At 43.2% G+C, this 19,472-nt stretch overlaps 1 protein-coding gene across 3 annotated transcripts in view; it reads left to right on the forward strand.

Moving 5' to 3' along the window:
* The first annotated feature begins 703 nt into the window (after positions 1 to 703).
* Positions 704 to 19,472, forward strand: part of RCBTB1 (regulator of chromosome condensation (RCC1) and BTB (POZ) domain containing protein 1) — a 52,028-nt gene continuing 33,259 nt past the window's right edge. For 2 of the 3 annotated variants that reach the window (XR_001361506.1, XM_014537194.1), the window contains exons 1-4: positions 704 to 907; positions 1,291 to 1,441; positions 11,832 to 11,998; positions 15,785 to 15,943. Coding sequence is in view for 2 of the 3 variants with exons in the window: in XM_014537194.1 (XP_014392680.1) it covers positions 782 to 907; positions 1,291 to 1,441; positions 11,832 to 11,998; positions 15,785 to 15,943 (603 nt within the window). In the remaining variant the exon portion in view is untranslated. The remainder of the gene's footprint in view (positions 908 to 1,290; positions 1,442 to 11,831; positions 11,999 to 15,784; positions 15,944 to 19,472) is intronic. The other variant, XM_014537195.1, reaches the window with a different exon arrangement.

The raw sequence follows: 19,472 nt of genomic DNA on the forward strand, positions 1-19,472 counted from the left end.
TCCAGCACCAGATTTAGGGCAAATTGTCTTGTCTGTGTTCAAATAATGTTTCTCAATGTGAAATGAAATATGGTCTATATATAATGTAGGAAATGAAATGTGGTCATATAAATTAGGATCAGAACATAATGCTTTATTTTATGGTTTCATCCAGTAAATTTTAAACTAGTGCTTCTTAATATTTTTGCCACTCTAAACCATATGAGGGGTGTCCCATTCCCTTTATTAACAGTGGCTCGGTGTGGCAGTGATATTCCACTAGGGGTGGGGTCTTTTAGTGCATTCTGGCAGAGGTAGTGGGAGAGTGAGGAGGTAGAGATAATGATTCTCATTTTCATAACACACACACACACAAGCACAATCACACAATCACCATGACACTCATCCTCCTGGAGAAAATATACCCGATGAGAAACCCTGGTTTCGTCCAGTTTGCCTGTCTTCCCTCCATTATTGCTGTCAGCTTGCATGTAAGCATGTATGTAACAGATTAGCACTGACTTACATAAGTCACCTGGTTCTAGCAAGTTTCCCTCCCATCATAGGAAAAGGCCCAGGTCTGAAGGTGGAGGAGGGTTACACACGTTGCTGGGGTAAGCGAGCAGTCTGTTTAACCAAAGGTAGGGGGACAGTTTATTCTGGAATTTGCTTTTGTTTTATTTTATTAACAGTGTCTTTTAACAATTAGTTTAGTGGTTGTTTAATTTTTTTCTTGGAATCCTTTTTGTTTGTTACAGCAGAGATGCCAGCATATTTATAGGAATTGCTTGAAGCCAGAGTCATGGTGGATGTAGGAAAGTGGCCAATCTTCACTCTGCTCTCACCTCAAGAAATTGCATCTATTCGGAAAGCCTGTGTCTTTGGCACCTCAGCCAATGAAGCACTGTACGTTACTGAAGATGATGAGGTAAGAAAGAATCTCTTAAAATCCAGAGTTTAATTTTAGGGCTTATTTTGGGATTGAGCTTTAAAGCATGCAGTTTGAAGATGGAGAAAGGTCAGGGATAAGAGAACCTGAAATTCAAGAAGACTGTATCTTTGATATACTTTGCCTTTTCTTTCAGTTTCTTGATTTAATACCACTCCGCCCCTACTACTCTTTGGGTTTCATAGTATAGCCAATATCCTAAACATCAGCAGAGGTTGACTTTTTCTTAATAACTTTTTTAGTCTCTTCCCACCCACCGAGCTGTCAAACTAAACTTGAGTGTGTCTCGTTTTCAGGGTGAAGAAGAAAGCCTTTGTGTAACTTTAGGCCAAACATCTCAAACAGAACTATTTGTTTTCCAGGTCTTTGTATTTGGACTGAACTATAGTAACTGTCTAGGAACTGGAGATAACCAGAGTACACTTACACCCAAAAAGCTAGAAGCCTTATGTGGAAAGAAGATTAAAAGCCTTAGTTATGGCAGTGGACCACATGTTCTTCTCAGCACTGAAGGTAAAGAGGGAATAAGTCCAGCTTTTCAGTTTGTGGAAAATGGAGCAGTTAATTTTAAGCTAGAAGGAGGTAGGGCTGGATCAAATAATTAATTTCTCATGGTTTGTTTATTACTTTCTGAGTGGTAAAAATTAAACACTTCAGGCTAACTGGAACAGCCATCGGATGACTTGCAAATTAAGCAAACTTCTGAGGTTTTAGGCTACTTATGTACAGTTGTGAAAGATTAGTTATAGCAAGGAAGTGGTCCTTGCAGCCTAATTTTTCAATGGATTTGTGGTAACAAGGCAACTTTAAAGTTTTACTTGGTACATTTTTGTAAATAAAGATAAAACTGGTTTTCCTTTCTTTGTGTAATTCCTAAACCTTGAATTCAATAAATTTTAGTTTATTCCCTGGCATTCCTGTGGGTGCCTTATGGAAAAAATGTGAGATAGAGTCCTCTCCCTTTCTCTCTGCCTCTCCAAGATCTCTAAAGAAGGAGACTATTATTTGTCTTTGGTCATTTATCTCTATTGTGGGCAATCAGAACTCTGAAAATCGGTTATTTATAATTTAAGTTCCTCCTTTTATATTTTAGGCACACTAGCGTGTGTTCTCTCCCCCCCACCCCCATCTCTCTCCCCATCTCTCCATCTGGAGCAGAGGTCCTCAGGTTTTTGTTGGGTTATCCTATTGGGTGGCATTTGGGAGACAGTTTACTCCCTGCCTTTTTGTCTCCAGACTAGGAGCTTCCTTGGATGTTGCCATAGGTCGTCTTGGTATTGAGCTTTTTAATTGCTTTTAACTTATATCTGAGTCCACTCCAGCTTGTCTGTATCTTTCTGAAGCTGTGAGATCCAGATCTGAGCATGATTGTTTAGTAAGAGTATAATGTGTTGAGCATAATGAGGTGATTGTCTCACTTCCGTGTTATGTAATCTTGCCTTTCTAGAATTACACTGGCTCTTTCAAGCAGTTACAACTTTGCTGACTGGTTCAGCCTGACATCCATTGTGACCTAATGATTTATTTTTTTCCGAATGCATATCAGTTTTAACTAGTGATTGATTTTTCACCGTAAATTCCTGAGGCAATTATTTAGAGCAAATATACTAAAACATGTACATTCAAATTTTTTTTTTTTCACAGTGGTGACCTTAGGAAATTATAACTCTTCTTTTGAATTATTTTTAGCATCCAGATCATACAGTTTTAACTATCTTGAATGTTACAGTTGAGATATAAATATCAATAAACAGGCCTGGCTGGTGTGGCTCAGTGATTGAGCATTGACCTAGGAGTAAGGAGGTCACGGGTTTGGTTCCCAGTCAGGCCATATACCTGGGTTGTGGGCTCGATCCCCAGTGTGGGGCATGCAGGAGGCAGCCGATCAACGATTCTCTGTCATCATTGATGTCTCTATCTCTCTCCCTCTCCCTTCCTCTCTGAAATCAATAAAAAAATTAAAAAATAAACAATAAACATAAATATAAATATCTGATTTTCTCATGGGCATGTTTTTCATTTTGTTTTTAATTTCGTTTTGATCATTATAATACATTTTACACAATATACAGTAAACATGCGTGTATTATGTATCTCTATGAATATATATATTTGTGTGTACTGTATGTTGACAATCATATAGTTTTAAAAGAATTTAACAAAAACAATAAAACAATTTAACACTCAAAATCATCAAATAGTTTATGGCTTTTCGTAAAAAGCAGGATCTTTGTCCTATCCATCTTCACTCTTAGAAACTGCTCTTCAGAAGGAACTACTTTTAACTCTCAGATGTTTCTTTTGATATTTAACTCAGATTTTTAAATTAACATGCTTATACTGCTATTTCCAAATTTTTCATTTTAGATATTATCATTTGACATTTATAATGGCAGATAGGATTTAGCTCTCTTTCCCTTCCCTCTCCTCCCTCCGCTTATCATTTCAATACAGTGATATCATCACCATTTTGGTGAAATCGGTGTTCAATGTTTACTTAGAACTCTATAAGCATTATTTATACCTGAGCCCACATCGTTTCTTATACAACTGTTTGTTTTCCTGGGGTTCTTTTATACTTATCATTAACATATCCCAAAGCTCTTCTACAGAGCAGTGTTGCTTAACAGTACATCTGAGCATATCAGGTCATCTCTGGAGCCCTCTGTCCCCCTGCTGCAGCCTGTTCTGTCACTCTAGACCAGTGGTTCTCAACCTTCCTAATGCCACGACCCTTTAATACAGTTCCTCATGTTGTGGTGATCCCCAACCATAAAATTATTTTTGTTGCTACTTCATAACTGTAATTTTGCTACTGTTATGAATCGTAATGTAAATATCTGATATGCAGGATGTATTTTCATTGCTACAAATTGAACATAATTAAAGCATAGTGATTAATCACAAAAACAATATGTAATTATATATGTGTTTTTGGATGGTCTTAGGCGACCCCTGTGAAAGGGTCCTTCGACCCCCAAAGGGGTCACGACCCACAGGTTGAGAATCGCTGCTCTAGACCTTATGCACAGCTGTCAGCCTAGAACTTCATTTCACCACTATCCTTGGAAGTCCCCTCACCTTTGTCCTCTCTGAATCTCCTATTCTTTGTGTCCTATAATCCTCCTTGGATTATACTCCCATTTGGGTGAAACACGTTCTCTAGTAGTTTACCAAGGAAAGGGTGTGAGAGAAATCTTTGAGACCCTGTCTTAAAAGGTCTTTATTTTACGCTTGCAATTGAGCAATGGTTTGGCGGATCTTAGAATTCCTAATTGGAAATCATGTTTTACAGAATTTAAAAATTTTTATCTTTATTGTTGAAAGTATTACAAGTGTCCCCTTTTTCTCCCCTCTAACCCTTTCTAGTCCACATCTGCCCCCACCCCACCCCAGGCCTTCACCACACTATTGTCTGTGTCCATGGGTTATGCATATATGCATATAAATTCTTTGGTTAATCTCCTCCCACACACCACACACCCCTGCCTTCCCTCTGAGAATCAACAGTTTGTTCTATGTTTCTATGTCTCTGGATCTATTTTGTTTCTCAGTTTATTTTGTTCTTTAGATTCCACATATGAGTGAGATCATGTGATACTTGTTTTTCTCTGACTGGCTTATTTTGCTTAGCATAATACTCTCCAGGTCCCTCCATGCTGTCTCAAAGGATAAGAGATCCTTCTTTTTTACTGCTGCATAGTACTCCATGGGGTAAATGTGCCCCAGCTTTTTTTTTTTTTTTTTTTATCTACTCATCTGATGGGCACTTGGGCTGATGAAAATTGCACTGCTAGGAACATACAGGTGAATGCATTCTTCCTGATTGGTGTTTTGGGTTTCTTAGGATATATTCCTATAAGTGGGATCACAATTAATATTTGACAAAGGAGGCAAGAGCATACAATGGAGTAAAGATAGTCTCTTCAATAGTGTTGAGAAAATTGGACAGGTATATGCAAAAAAATGAAACTAGAAGACCACCAAACATCATACACAAGAATAAACTCAAAATGGATAAAAGACTTAAGTGTAAGTTATGAAACCATAAAATCCTAGAAGAAATCATAGGCAGCAAAATCTCAGACATATCTCAGAGCAATATGTTTGCTGATATATCTCCTAGGGCAAGGGAAACAAACGAGAAAATAAACAAATGGGACTGCGTCAAAGTAAAAAGCTTCTGCACAGCAAAAGAAACCATCAATAAAACGAAAAGGAAACCCTCTGTATAGGAGAACATATTTGCCAATGATACATCTGATAAGGGGTTATTATCCAAAATATATAAGGAACTCATACAATTTAACAAAAGGAAGGTAAACAATCCAATTTAAATATGGGCAAAGGACCTAAATAGACACTTCTCTAAAGTAGACATACAGAAGGCCAACAGACATATGAAATAATGCTCAAAGTCACTGATCATCAGAGAGATGCAAATTAAAATGACAATGAGGTATCACCTCACGCCTGCTGGAATGGCTACCATCAACAAATTAACAAATGAGAAGTGCTGGAGAGGATGTGGAAAAAAGGGAACCCTAGTACACTGCTGGTGGACATGCAGACTGGTGCAGCCATTATGGAAAACAGTATGGAGTTTCCTCAAAAGATTAAATGTAGAACTGCCATTTGTTTCCTCAGAATTTTGAAGTCACTTTACCTTTCAAGTTTCAAGGGTTGCTCTTGAGAATCTGATGACATTCTGACTTTTGCTATTTTGCTAAGACTTTTTTTCCTCTTTGGAAGCTGTAAGGATCTTTTCTATATTCCAAGTGTTCTGAAAAAACCATGGTTATATATTCTGGTGGGGGTAGTTTTTAATTAATTGCATTGATTATTCTACTGGTCCTTCAATCTGGAAATTTCTTCATTTCTAGAAAAATTTCTTGTAATAATTTCATGGACAATTTCCCTTTGTTTTCTCTGTTCTTTTCTTTCTGGAATTTTTCTTAGAAAGATGTTAGAGATTCTAGATCTTTCGGGGAAATTTCTTCAACTTACCTTACAAATTTTAACATTGTCAAATTTTAATATTTCTGCTATTACATTTCCAAGTTCTCTTTCTTGTTCTCTAAATGTTCTTTTCCAGAGCCTCCTGTTCTTGTTTTATGAATTCAGTATCTTTTCCTTGAGACTGTACTAACTATACATTATTTTTAAATTATTTTCTGTTCTCTGCATTGTTTCTTTATTATTATTATTATTATTATTATCTCCCTAGTTTCTTGTTTTTCTTTGTTTTGGTCTCTGACTTTTAAAAAATGTTTAGTTAATTTATTTTAAAATATGTTTTTATTGATTTCAGAGAGAGAAAGGAAGAGGGAGAGAGAGATAGAAACATCAGTGATGAGAGAGAATTATTGATCGGCTGCCTCTTGCATGCCCCACACTGGGGATTGAGCCAACAAACTGGGCATGTGTCCTGACCAGAATCAAACTGTGACCTCCTGGTTATAGGTCAACACTCAACCACTTAGCCGCACTGGCTGGGCTGGTCTCTGACTTTTAAGTTGGAGGCTTTCTTGAAAAGTTTAATGATCTGCCCTGTCCAGATGGCTCAGTTGGTTGGAGCATCTCACCTACACCAAAAGGTTGCGGATTCAGTTCCCAGTCAGGGCACATTCCTAGGTTGTGGTTCCATCCCTGGTCTGGGTGCCTCCAGGAAGTAATCAATCGATGCTGCCTTCAGAGCCTCTCTAGATTATTTTTCCAGCGCCCTCATTGTTATTTCTTGGTTGTGTTATGTGGGGAAGGGAAGGTAGCATGTTTGGACAAAGGGTAAAGTTGGGCTGAAGTGCCATTACTATAAGAAATTCACATTAAGTAAATACTGTAAGTCTCTTGTCTTTTTCCAGGGTTGAGGAGGGGTAGTTGCCTGACCCCATAGGAAGAGGAGGAGATTTAGGGACTAACTGCTGCGGTTTTCAGTTGACCCTGCCCTTGTATCTCCTGTGGTCCCTGGGCCTTTGTGAGATTTGGTGCTGGAATTGGCTGCTCCTTTTGCTGCTATAGGTGTCACCTTCTCTGATTTGCTTTGCTTCTTATTACATCCATCTGCTTTCCAGTTCCCAAAATTTTGTTGACATGTCTCCTGTTGTATTTTCTTCTTTGTTGTTCTTTTCCTTGAGTGATTATGCCTTCCCCTGACCCCTTACTGTCATTTCAGTAGGATTTGGGGAGTGAATGAAGATAAAAACTTGTTTTCAGTTTTTATTCGCCTATGTGGTATTTCTAAAGGGCATTTTAGGAATATTTCAAATAATGATATGTTATTAAATTGAACATATAGCCCCACCTGGTGACAGTTCTGAAGATAAGTATTCATTTAGTATCATTACTTCACATATAGACCTAGGGCTTATGGATTTCTCTTTGTCTTCTGAAACAATATTAAATTAGGTTACTTATAAAATTACTAGAGGCCCGGTGCATGAAATTCATGCACTCAGGGGGGTGGGGGTCCCTCAGCCCGGCCTGCGCCGTTTTGCAGTCCAGGAGCCCTCAGGGGATGTCCGACTGATGGCTTAGGCCCTCTCACCCCGGGCAGTGGGCTTAAGCCATCAGTCGGACATCCTTAGCGCTGCCGCAGAGGCGGGAGAGGCTCCCGCTACCACCGCTGCACTCGCCAGCCGTGAGCCCGGCTTCTGGATGAGCGGTGCTCCCTTTGTGGGCGCGCACTGATCACCCGGGGGCAGCTCCTGCATTGAGTGTCTGCCCCCTGGTGGTTAGTGCACGTCATAGCCACCAGTCGTTCTGCCATTCGGTTGATTTGCATATTAACCTTTTATTATATAGGATTTTTTTCTGGTCACTTCTTCAACCCAGTGTCCAGTCTGTGAAGGCTATACTGAGTTTCCTTGAAAGTCAGAGATTCGTGGGATGCTTCTTTGTCTCCCTCTACACTCTCCCTTCCCCACTCCCCACTCTTCCTTCTAGTTTGGTATTGTTTCACTGGCACATCTTTGGGTAAATTTGCTTGTCTCTTAATCCTCAAGAGATCCTGAAGCTTCATCCTTGGTCTGTTAGAGGCAGCATGGCAAGTGGACAGTGGCATCCAGTTGGATTGATTGGGTTGCTTTGAAAATTTCCTAGGAATTTGTACTAAGAGCTATCTCATGAAGGAATTAACTTTTCCTATGCTTCATCAAGTAAAAAAAGAAGAAAGATGTATGTATACTATTTTAAAGAGTAAAATAATAACAAGAAAGTAATTGCCAAGGGCAAATCTGGAGAGGACTTATAGTAGCACTGTCAGCGTCTGGGGAGTAAGACCTTAATCCTGAGGGACACATGGATGACACAGCACAGCATTCACTAGGTCTCTGTCATGTACTGCCAGTCCTTCAGGATTCTGGTGGGCCTCTTTTCTTAGGGAAAATATATAAAAAGATATTTACTGGGATATATTATAGCCTCTGCACTGTAGCTGGTCTATTGGACACAACTGATTCTCATCACCTTTTTCCTCTAGATTCTAGAGTCTAGAACAGCCGTGGGCAAACTACGGCCTGCGGGCCGGATCTGGCCCGTTTGAAATGAATAAAACTAAAAAAGAAAAAGACCGTACCCTTTTATGTAATGATGTTTACTTTGAATTTATATTAGTTCACACAAACACTCCATCCATGCTTTTGTTCTGGCCCTCCGGTCCAGTTTAAGAACCCATTGTGGCCCTCGAGTCAAAAAGTTTGCCCACCCCTGGTCTAGAACCTCTTCTAGATTTTTTTCACACTTGGCTTGGGTGGCTCACCTGATTGTGAGACCCAGTCTCTCATCTCTAAGGAGTACTAGCCCCTGACCATGTTGTACTCTGGCCATGACTGCTGCACATTTCTGTTTACTGTCACTATGGGGCAGGTGTACACCAAAGGACTGCCATGTGTGACCTGGGTGCCAAGCCAGCTTGTCCATGCTGTCTCAGCCAGCAGCTCTTGGATGCTGCAGTGTATGATAGGACCAGTGAGCCCTGCTGCACCTCTTTTGCTATGAAATGAGTCTGATCAGATGTTTTGTGGGATCCTATATCAATGGATTACTCTGTAAGCCCTCATATAGTGGTGTTGGCTGGGGCCCTGTGTGCAGGAAACCCATATCTGGGTTAGATGTTGATTCTTGTCAATGTGAATAGCTGCTCTTTCCAGGATGGAATGGGTCCATTTGGAGTCATCTTGCTACCAAATAGCTAGTTGGTCTCCTGAGGGGTGGTGCTGTATCAGGGGCTCTGCAGTGGTTCTGTTACTGGCATAGTGGGCATTCAGCAATGGTAGTGGGTAGGTCAGTCTTGGTTAGTGGAGTCTGGTCTTCTGTTATTTGCATTTTTCTCCTTATGAGTGAGGTTGAGCATCTTTTCATACAGTTAAGACCCATTTACATTTCTTTCATTGTGAACCATCAGTGAAGTATATACATATATACTATAGTATAGTATACTAGAGGCCCAGTGCATGAAATTCGTGCACTTGGCGGGGGGGGGGTCCCTCAGCCCGGCCTGTGCTCTCTTGCAGTCTGGGAGCCCTCAGGAGATACCCGACTGATGGCAGTTGGACATCCTTAGCCCTGTCGCAGAGGCAGGAGAGGCTTCCGCCACCACTGCTGCTTTCACCAGCCATCAGCCTGGCTTCTGGCTGAGCGGTGCCCCCCCTGTGGGAGTGCATTGACCGCCATAGGGCAGCTCCTGCATTGAGCATCTGCCCCCTGGTGGTCAGTGTGCATCATAGCGACTGGTTGTTCCATCATCTGGCTGACACCAGCTCTTTGACATCCCCTGAGGGGTCCGGGATGGCGAGAGGGCACAGGCCAGGCTGAGGGATCCCCACCGGTGCACAATCTGGGCCAGGGAGGGATGTGGGAGGTTAGCCAGCCAGGGAGGGACTGCAGGAGGGCTCCAGAGTGTGTCCAGCCCATAGCGCTGAGTCCTGATCGGCCGGACCCTAGCAGCAAGCTAACCTACTGGTCATTGTCTGCCCCCTGGTGGTCAGTGCACGTCATAGCGACTGGTTGACTGATCGACTGCCCGCTGGTGGTCAGTGCATATCATAGTGAGCAGTTGAGAGCCCTTAGCATATCATTAGCATATTACGCTTTGATTGGTTGAACAGCTGACTGGACGACCAGACACTTAGCATATTAGGCTTTTATTATATAGGATATGTATACAAAAAGTATACCTCTTAACTCATAGATTGTCCTTGAAAAGTCAGGATGTTTTATTACCATGGGAAAGACATGAGAAAAGTGTGTAACCCTGGGATATCTGCTCTTGATACTCATCATTTTTCTATAGGCTTCTTGGTTGTTTTCTTTTGTATTTTTTGAAGCTTCTTTTATATTAAAGATTATCGCTTAGTAATAGAAATTGCAAGTATTTTTCCCAATATTAACGTTTTTCTTTGCTCATGGTGTTTATTTCCTTGTAAAGTTTTTTTCAAAAATATAACTAGATTTATCACTCTTTTTATTGCATCTGGATTTTGTGTTATAGGTAAGTTTTCCCTATTCCTTGGTTATGGAGGAGTTTACTAATTTTTTCCTTCTAGTTTTTGTATGGTTTTATTTTTGTACATTTAAAAATGATTTATTGGGAGGTTATGGTACATGATGTAAGGAATGAGTTTAATTTTTCAATATGACTGCCCAATTACCATATATCAGTCCATTTCCCCCAACTGACATAGCTTTCATTTCCATATACAATTGGTTTATTTCTAGACTTTGAATTCCATTTCATTCGTTATTCTGTCTGTTCATGGCCTACTATTAATATTAGTTTTAGAAACTTCTTATAGCTTAATAACTGATGGAGCTAGCTATCTTCTAGGTTCTTTTTAAAATGGGGTTTTTCTTGTTTGTTCTTTCCATTGAACTTTATAATCAATTTGTCTCGCTCCAGAAAGTAACTTGAAGCATTTTACTACCATTATGTTACATTTACAAAGGAAAAATTTGTGAGACATATATCAGAGGTTCTCCAGATCTGGCTTGTACTGGAAGAGAACTCTGACTTTGTTGAGTTATAGTTCCTCTAGAGTAGATAGTAAGAAACCTACTTAAGTATGAGTGCCTGTCCTTGATTGCTTGGAGACTGTTGTCAGTGAGTCAGCAGCCTGACAATAATACTTGGATTTCTGCTGTCTCTCTTGGTTTCTGTTGTTGCCAGACATAGATTGTCCTTAAAAAGTCAGGATGCTTTATTACCATGGGAAGACATGAGAAAAGTGTGTAACTCTGGGATATCTGCTCTTGATACTCATCATGCTGTGGGAGGAAATGCATGGAACAGTGATACTTCCAGAGCGGAACAGATAACAGAAAAGTGACCTCTATCAGAATCCCCAAAAGATGAAGTAAAAAAAAAAAAAAAAAATTCAGTCAGATTTTACGCCACTAGTCTGTTTGAGAGAAGCCTGTGATTTTTATGTATAGTTTATACAAAAAGTACACCTCTTAACTCTTGTAAGTAGTACACCTCTTTCCTCTATACTTCGTGAGTGAGTGACACACACACATACCCCCCCACAGTTCCATGAGACTTGGTATTTGGTAAAATGATGGTAAAGATTAGTATTGAACTTTACTGTGTTTTCCCTTTTGCTTGGAACCTGACACAGAAACTATTGAGATGATTCAAAGTGTGTAGAAGGTCAAATTTTTTTATATATAAGCTGACTTCCGACCACGAAGCTGATCTTCTTTCTATGTTAGTCCTCTCTTTAACGATTTTGCATCTGTCTATCCTATTTTCTCTTTCCCTCACTCCTCATCAGTGGTTACTTTGTAGGGAGAAGGGCAATGTGAAAAAATTAAGGTAGGAGAATGAATTGTGCAAAATCTGGGGAAAAAATACAGGGATGCTATTTCTTCTTGGAGCTGATTCTTTGTGTGTGGCCATTTTCTATAGATGGAGTTGTTTACGCCTGGGGCCACAATGGATATAGCCAGCTTGGGAATGGGACAACCAACCAAGGCATTGCTCCCATCCAAGTCTGTACCAATCTCTTGATCAAACAAGTGGTTGAAGTAGCTTGTGGCTCTCATCATTCAGTGGCTTTGGCAGCTGATGGAGAGGTAAGTACCTTGCTTTTATTCTTTATTTTCTAAATTGTGCTAAAATACACATAATATAAAATTTGATATCTTAACCATTTTAAGTGTACAGTTCAGTGCCATTAACTACACTTACATTGTGTGTAACCATCACCACCGTTCATCCACAGAACTCTTTTTATCTTGCAAAACTGAAATTTTATATCTATTAATCATTAACTCTCCATTTCCTCTTTCCTGAGCCCTTGGCAATCACTTTCTGTATCTATGAATTTAACTACTCTAGGTGCCTCCTATGAATGGAATCTACAGTATTTTTCCTTTTATGACTACCTTATTTAACATAGCAAAATGTCTTTAAGATTTATCCAGGTGGTAGCATGTGTCAGAATCTCCTTCCTTTTTAAGGCTAAATAATATTCCATTATATTTATATGCCACATTTTGTTTATTTGTTTATCTGTTGCTGGATATTTGGGTTGTTTCTACCTTTTAACTATTGTGAAAAATATAATGACCATATTGTATTTGGTATAGTGTGAACATAGTAGCTCTGTGTGTGTAGCTAAACACAATGTAGGAACATACTCTTTTTCTAACACATCCTGTATTATGTGATCAGGAACACTCTTTGATGATGGTAGATTTCAGTCTTAAAGCAGTTGTGTCTCGTGCTGTTTACTAAGACTACAAATTAGAGGTGTATGACAGTGTTCTGTACTTTTTTTTTAAATTACCCCATACCTTAAGGTGTATTTTTTTTTCCAGTAAATGTAATGATGTCAGAAAATAACTTTACCAACATTCCAGTAGGAGCTGTACTATTTGTTTACCCCACAAGTTCCATGTTTATCTTAAAGGTTACTCATCCTGTTGACTCTGCTTTCTAATCTCATATCATTTTGTTCCTCTCCATCTCCATAATCTTAGGTCAGGCCTTGTTACTCTGATCTCTTATTCCACAGCTTTTTCATTGGTCTACCTGTCTAGTATTATTTCTCCACCTCCTGTGATTTCTAAAACACAAAGCAGGTCATATTGTTCCCTATTTAAAGTTCTTCAATTGTGTTACAGTGATTTTACTACATAGGATGGGTTATGCATGGAGAAACCAAAGAAGCTCAGGGAGATCAAGGTTTCATAGCTGGGATGGGGTGGAGCCAGGCTAGCATATAGGCATTATGCCCCAGAATCCACTGTTTCCTAGTCTGCTTCTTGGTTAGTAGAACTACAATCCCCATCTCTATATATAAAAGCCCAAGCAACTGAATGACCATTTGACTGGTCACTATGATGCGCACTGACCACTAGCGGGCAGACGCTCAATGCAGGAGCTGCCCCCTGGTGGTCAGTGCGCTCCCACAGCCGGAGGAGCGCCGCTCAGCTGACTGAGGGGCACCAGACGCCGGGCTCATGGGCTCACAGATGGTGAGCGCAGCTGCGGCGCACAAGCCTCTCCCGCCTCCACAGCAGCATGCTACCGAGTGGCGGTGGTGGCAGGCACCAGCAGGGCCGGGATGAGCGGGAGCGATGCAGTGCCCGGTCTCCTCCCCAGCTCTCTGCTGCTTCGTGCACTACTACATTCCTCAGGGGATGTCGGACTGCCAGTTTTGGCCTGATCCCCACAGGTCAGGCAGAAACTGGCAGTCTGACATCCCCCGAGGGGTCCCGGATTGTGAGAGGGCACAGGCCAGACTGAGGACCCCACCTGTGCACGAATATGTGCACCAGGCCTCTAGTTTTTAAAATAAAAGACAGTCGCATTGCAAGGGAACTAGGATATTTGAGAAGTGCCAGAAGAATGATTGTTGAAATTGGAACTTACTAATTTGTACAGTTTAGATTCCTGGTAATTTTTACCTTAAGCATATGTTACTTTGGATAATTGTGCTAAATATTTGCATTATTATACTAGACTAGTAGCCCATCGTGCAATATTGCGCGCAGTAGGCCGCCTGCCACTTCCGCGGGAGCCGGTGGGAACCGCAGCGCGCCTCCAGGAGCCGCGCTGCTTCTATGGAGCCGTGAGGCTTCGGCGGGAGGCGGAAGTGAGCTGTTGGGTCCATGGGAGCCAGCCGGGAGGGAGCCACATCGCTTCTGCGGGAGGCGGGAAGGAGTCACACTGCTTCCGTGGGAGGCAGGCCCGCTGTCTCCTCTCGGGGCCTGCACTCGTCCGCGGAGGCTGTGGGCCAGCCCCCCTGTCCCTGTCTGTGTCCACTCCAGCTCTGGGAGGCCGGCCTGAGCTGGGGTGCGGCGGCTTGCCAGTCTCCCTATCTCTGTCTCCGTCTCCGCTCCAGACCTCACCTGCCTGCACAACCTCCTGTCCGGTCGTGACCTGTTACGGCATCCCGGCCTAATTTGCATATTTCCTCTTTTTTTTAATATGTGTATGTGTGTGTGTGTGTATATATATATATATATATATATATATATATTTCTGTGTATCTACAGTGTTCCCTAGTGTAGAAGTTTATTTTCTCTACTGCCAAAATTCCCCTTCCCCTAATTCTCCTCTCTGATCACACTCCTGTTTGATAGAATGTTTTGGTAATTAACCTGAAGTGATGTTTTGGTTATTTTTCATCTTTGTTACTAGATTTTAACTAGCTTAGAGATCTGTTTATGTCTCTCTCTTTCTTAGAAAGATGGTTTCAGGTTATGGCAGATCACAGGCCAAAATTAATAAGCAGGATGCAGAGGAACTATTAGCAAGAACAGATTAACAGCTTGGTGTCATTTCTGTAGAGATAAATGTCTCCGCAGTACTTCTGGTCATTTCTATGTTATGATGTGGAACTATGATTGATAATTATAATAATGACTAGAGTCCCGGTGCACAAAAATTTGTGCACTTGGGGGGGTCCCTCAGCCTGGCCTGTGCCCTCTCGCAGTCTGGGACCCCTCAGAGGATGTCCACCTGCTGGCTTAGGCCCACTCCCTGGGGGATTGGGCCTAAGCTGGCAGTCAGGCATCCCTCTGGCAGCCCGGGAGCCCTTGGGGGATGTCCACTTGCCAGCGGGGAGCAGAACCAAGCTGCAGTCGGACATCCTTAGCGCTGTTGAGGAGGTGGGAGAGGCTCCCACCACCACCGCTGTACTGGCAGCCGTCAGCCTGGCTTGTGGCTGAGCAGAGCTCCCCCTGTGGGAGCGCACTGAGCACCAGGGGGCAGCTTCTGCATTGAGCATCTGCCCCCTAGTGGTCAGTGTGTGTCATAGTGACCAGTCATTCCCAGTTTTTCTGCTGTTAGGGTCAATTTGCATATTACCCTTTTATTATATAGGATGGTCCTGGGTCATTGGGAAAGGTTATGAATGTCCAGTATTGGACAGGGAAAAAGCATAGTATGGTTTTGAAAGTTTCCATAAAAAAAAAATGTTATGACCAAAGAGTTAAGCAGGTTTTCTTCATGTCACGATACTTATGTAGCATATACTTCATTTTTAATTGATGCCAGATTAAAAACCATATATGGCTGCCATAATTATAGAGGCAATGCAGCGTAGTGGTGAAGAGCACAGCTGGACTGTGTTGGGTTCAACTTCCACTTCTACTACTTGCTAACACTGGAACCTCGAGCAAATCACTTAACCTCTCTGCATTTCCATTTCCATTTCCATGTGTAAAATGGGGATGGTAATAGTGTCTACCCCGGGGTCACAGTACAGGTTACTATGATGATTGAGTAGGTTAATGCAGTAAAGAAGTCAGCCATTTAGCACATTGTAAGTACTTTGTTAAGTGGGTTTATTTATGATTGTAGAATTTTCACCCTTACCATTATCTCCCCCCCTCCCTTCTTTTGTGTAGGTATTTGCTTGGGGCTATAACAACTGTGGCCAGGTGGGATCAGGATCTACAGCAAATCAACCAACTCCTCGAAAAGTTACAAATTGTTTACATATTAAGAGGGTAGTAGGCATTGCCTGTGGTCAGACCTCATCCATGGCTGTTCTTGACACTGGTGAGGTGAGCTATCTTTGCATTCCCCTTTTTCCTCCCCCCTCTTCTTATAATGAAATCTTTTTTTCATAAGGTGCGTTTATTAGATTGTGGAGGCAAGAGTCCTTTGTTTTGATAACCCCATTGATAGCTAACTGGTTACTGACTGAGGAGTAACTAGAGAATGTTTGCTCCTCAGTGTGAATTTTGTTTCTAATTGATTTTAGAGAGAGGAAGGGAGAAGGGAGGGAGAGGGAAGGCAGGAGGGAGGGAGGGGGAGAGAGAGAGAGAGAGAGAGAGAGAGAGAGAGAGAGAGAAACATCAATGCGAGAGAGAAATATTGATTGGTTATCTTCCACACTCACCCCAACCAGGGGTCAAACCCACAACCTGAGTATATGCCCTGACCAGGAATTGAACCCACCACCTTTTGGTGTACAGGAATATGCTCCAGTCAATTGAGTCATACTGGCCAGGGCTTTAGTGTGAATTTTTTAATTTATCTGCAAGTAAAGATTCTAATGTGTCTAAATTTTATTTTTGTGGAAGATCCAAGTAGCTTAATGTTTATAGATATTTGTTTGCGATTTAATCAACCAATTAAAATTTTACATACCTCATTCTTCCAATGAAAAAATCAACTGTGCACTTTTTGAAGTTTGCTGGTGATGTTTATAGGCAGTTGATGACTCCAGTGGGCATGTTGTCTCTGTAGAACTACCTGCCTATATCTGGAATGTTCGTTCACAAGAAGAAGCAACTTGCAAAAGCAGAATCTTTTTTGTCATGATTGTCGTTGGCTACTTTTAAAAACCCACCTTTCAGTGACCCTCTCTCATGGTCACCTTCGAATGAATGGTTATTTTTAAGAAATTATTCTGGTTGCAACTTCTACTTAAATGGACCTGTCACCACCTCTGCATGACTTAGTACACAAAAATTATCCAAAAATACATCTTTGGGCACACACATGTGGAATCGTGCCTTGGGTGATAGAGTGCTCCCCTGTGTTCATTTATTTTTGGAATCAACCCTGATATCCTGGATGACTTAGAATTCCTTGGGATAGTCATATGACATCTCCCATTCCAAGAAGGAAGTATTCTTCACTTCCTTTTTAAAAATAAATTTAATTTTAAGAAGATTATTATGTGGTTATTTTAACAAAGGAAAACAAATGAAATGAAACATATAAAGTAAAATGTGAATACCTTTTCTCCAATCTTGTTAATAGTTTGATGTATATCCTTTTGGACTTTCTTCTATAAATAATTATATATGGATAAATATAATTACCTTTTTAAAGAATGGGATTATTATGCCTACTGCTTTGCTCTGTTATTCTGTAAATTCCCTATTTAACAACATGTGTTATACCTGAATCTATTCTCAGACCATCTGTAGCTGCTTTTTATACACTAACTAGAGGCCCGTTGCACAAATTCGTGCATGGGTGGAATCCGGCTGGCCCGCCCTAATTGGGACTGATCAGCCCGGGCTGGCTTGGGGGAGGGGCCACGGGCAGTTAGCCGGGTGGCGCCCCCTGCCCCCCGATCCTGATTGGAGGGGCCGATCAGGGGCGGGGCCAGCCGGGGGGTGGGGCCTGGAGAAGACCCACTGAGCTGGAGCTGAGCATGGGCCCCAGGGTTCCCAGGGAGGACAGCCTCAGCAAGGAAACAGAAACCACCAGAAGGCTCTGCAAACAGGCCCCGAGTTCCCTTTGGCCAGGTGGACTCAGAGCTGGTGTCTCTGTGTGTACCTTAGACATAGCCGGCACTTGCCTTGGTCTGTTGGTCAAATACATTGCATCGAAAAACTTGTTTCCCTTCTTCTCTTTGGGCCCTTACAACAAATACAATCACCTGGAATTTAGGCCTAAGACAACTGGGTAGCAATCTCCACAGAACAGAACACACTGTTTTAGAGTCTTAATTCTCCTCTAAAATGTGCCCAGCTGCTCCTCTTTAGCTGGGATAGACTGAACTAAGGAACCAAAGACCGAGTTTCCTTTGAGGTGGGATCCACCGGGAGCCGGCTGGTGGCAAGGCCCCTCACAGGCGGCTGCCTTTCCCCCAAGCTCGGTGTGCTCTGAGCCAGTCTGTTTCTGGTAGTGCTGGGTCCTGTGGGCTGCTGGTTGGGTGGCAGTCCACAGGGTTTCTGTCCACCACCTTCCTGGCCTCCCAAGCAGTACCCTCTGGCCCGGTGTGCCAGATGGCTGTCACTAGAGCCGGGACATGGAGAGCAAAGGAGCTGGACCTGCAGGTGGCTAGGCCGCGCCCCCTCACCCCACTTCTGTCTTGCTCCTGTGGATTGAGCCAAAGCCCACTGCTCGAGACTGACACCATGTGGGGAGGGTCGCAGCAAGGAGAGGGGTGCCCTGACCTGCCAGCCTTGATGACGATCATCTCAGTGCCCAGCTGATTGAATTCATCCCACAGAGCCTTCATCTCACGCTGGCCACCTTCGTGTTCTTCTTTACTGGCACGTTGGTGGCAGCCATGCATCTGGCCCTGGGGCCCTCAGGCTCAGCAGCAGTGGTGGTGGTGGCCCCTGCGGCCAGCGTGTCATAGCAACTGGTCGTTCCGCTTGTTCCGCTGTAATGGTCACTGGGCTTTTATTATATAGACTAGAGGCCCAGTGCATGAATTCGTGCACAGGTGGGGTCCAGCTGGCCGGGCCCCAATCAGGGCAGATCGGGGCTAGGCCTGTTGGGAGGAGGAGATGGTGGGAGATTGGCTGGCCAGACTGCCCTGATCAGGGCTCGATTAGGGCCAGGCTGGCTGGGGGAAGGGGCCGTGGGTGATTGGCGGGTGGGCCCAGCCCCCAATTGGGTTTGGGGGGCCAATTGGGGATGGGGCCGGCCATGGGGAGGGGCTGTGGGCCATTGGCCAGTTGGCCCTGCCCCTGAATGGGGTGGGGGTTGCCGACTGGGGGCCAGCGGCCTGGGGGAGGGGCCATGGGTGGTTGGCCAGCCGGCCCTGCCCCTGATCGGGGTGGGGAGGGCCGATCTGGGTTGGGGCCGGGTGGAGGGAGAGGCTGCAGGCTGATCAGGGTGGTGGGGGCCCATAGCGGGTGGGGCCGGCTGGGGAGAGGGGCTTCGGGAGGTTGGCCGGCTGGCCCTACCCCCTGATCGGGCTGGTTCGCTGGCCACAGTGGGCATCATAGCAACTGGTCATCCCATTACGGCATTATGGTCACTGGCTTTTTATATATATAGATATATAGATATGAGAGTGGTTTAAAAAATGTAGAATATGTTTACTACAAAATAGTATGCATCCCTGCCCCCTGGTTGGGCCGGTTTGCTGGCCACAGTGGGCATTATAGCGATTGGTCATCCTGTTACAGCATTACGGTCGCTGGCTTTTTATATATATAGACTAGAGGCCCGGTGCACAAAAATTTGTGCACTCGGGGGGCTTGGGGGAGGGGGGTCCCCCAGCCCGGCCTGTGCCCTCTCACAGTCTGGGACCCCTCAGGAGATAACGACCTGCTGGCTTAGGCCTGCTCCCGGGTGGCAGAGGGCAGGCCCAATCCCTAAGTGCAGTCCCTGGTC

Source organism: Myotis brandtii, unplaced genomic scaffold, assembly GCF_000412655.1.
Source record: "Myotis brandtii unplaced genomic scaffold, ASM41265v1 scaffold174, whole genome shotgun sequence".
Classification (NCBI taxonomy): Eukaryota; Metazoa; Chordata; class Mammalia; order Chiroptera; family Vespertilionidae; genus Myotis; species Myotis brandtii.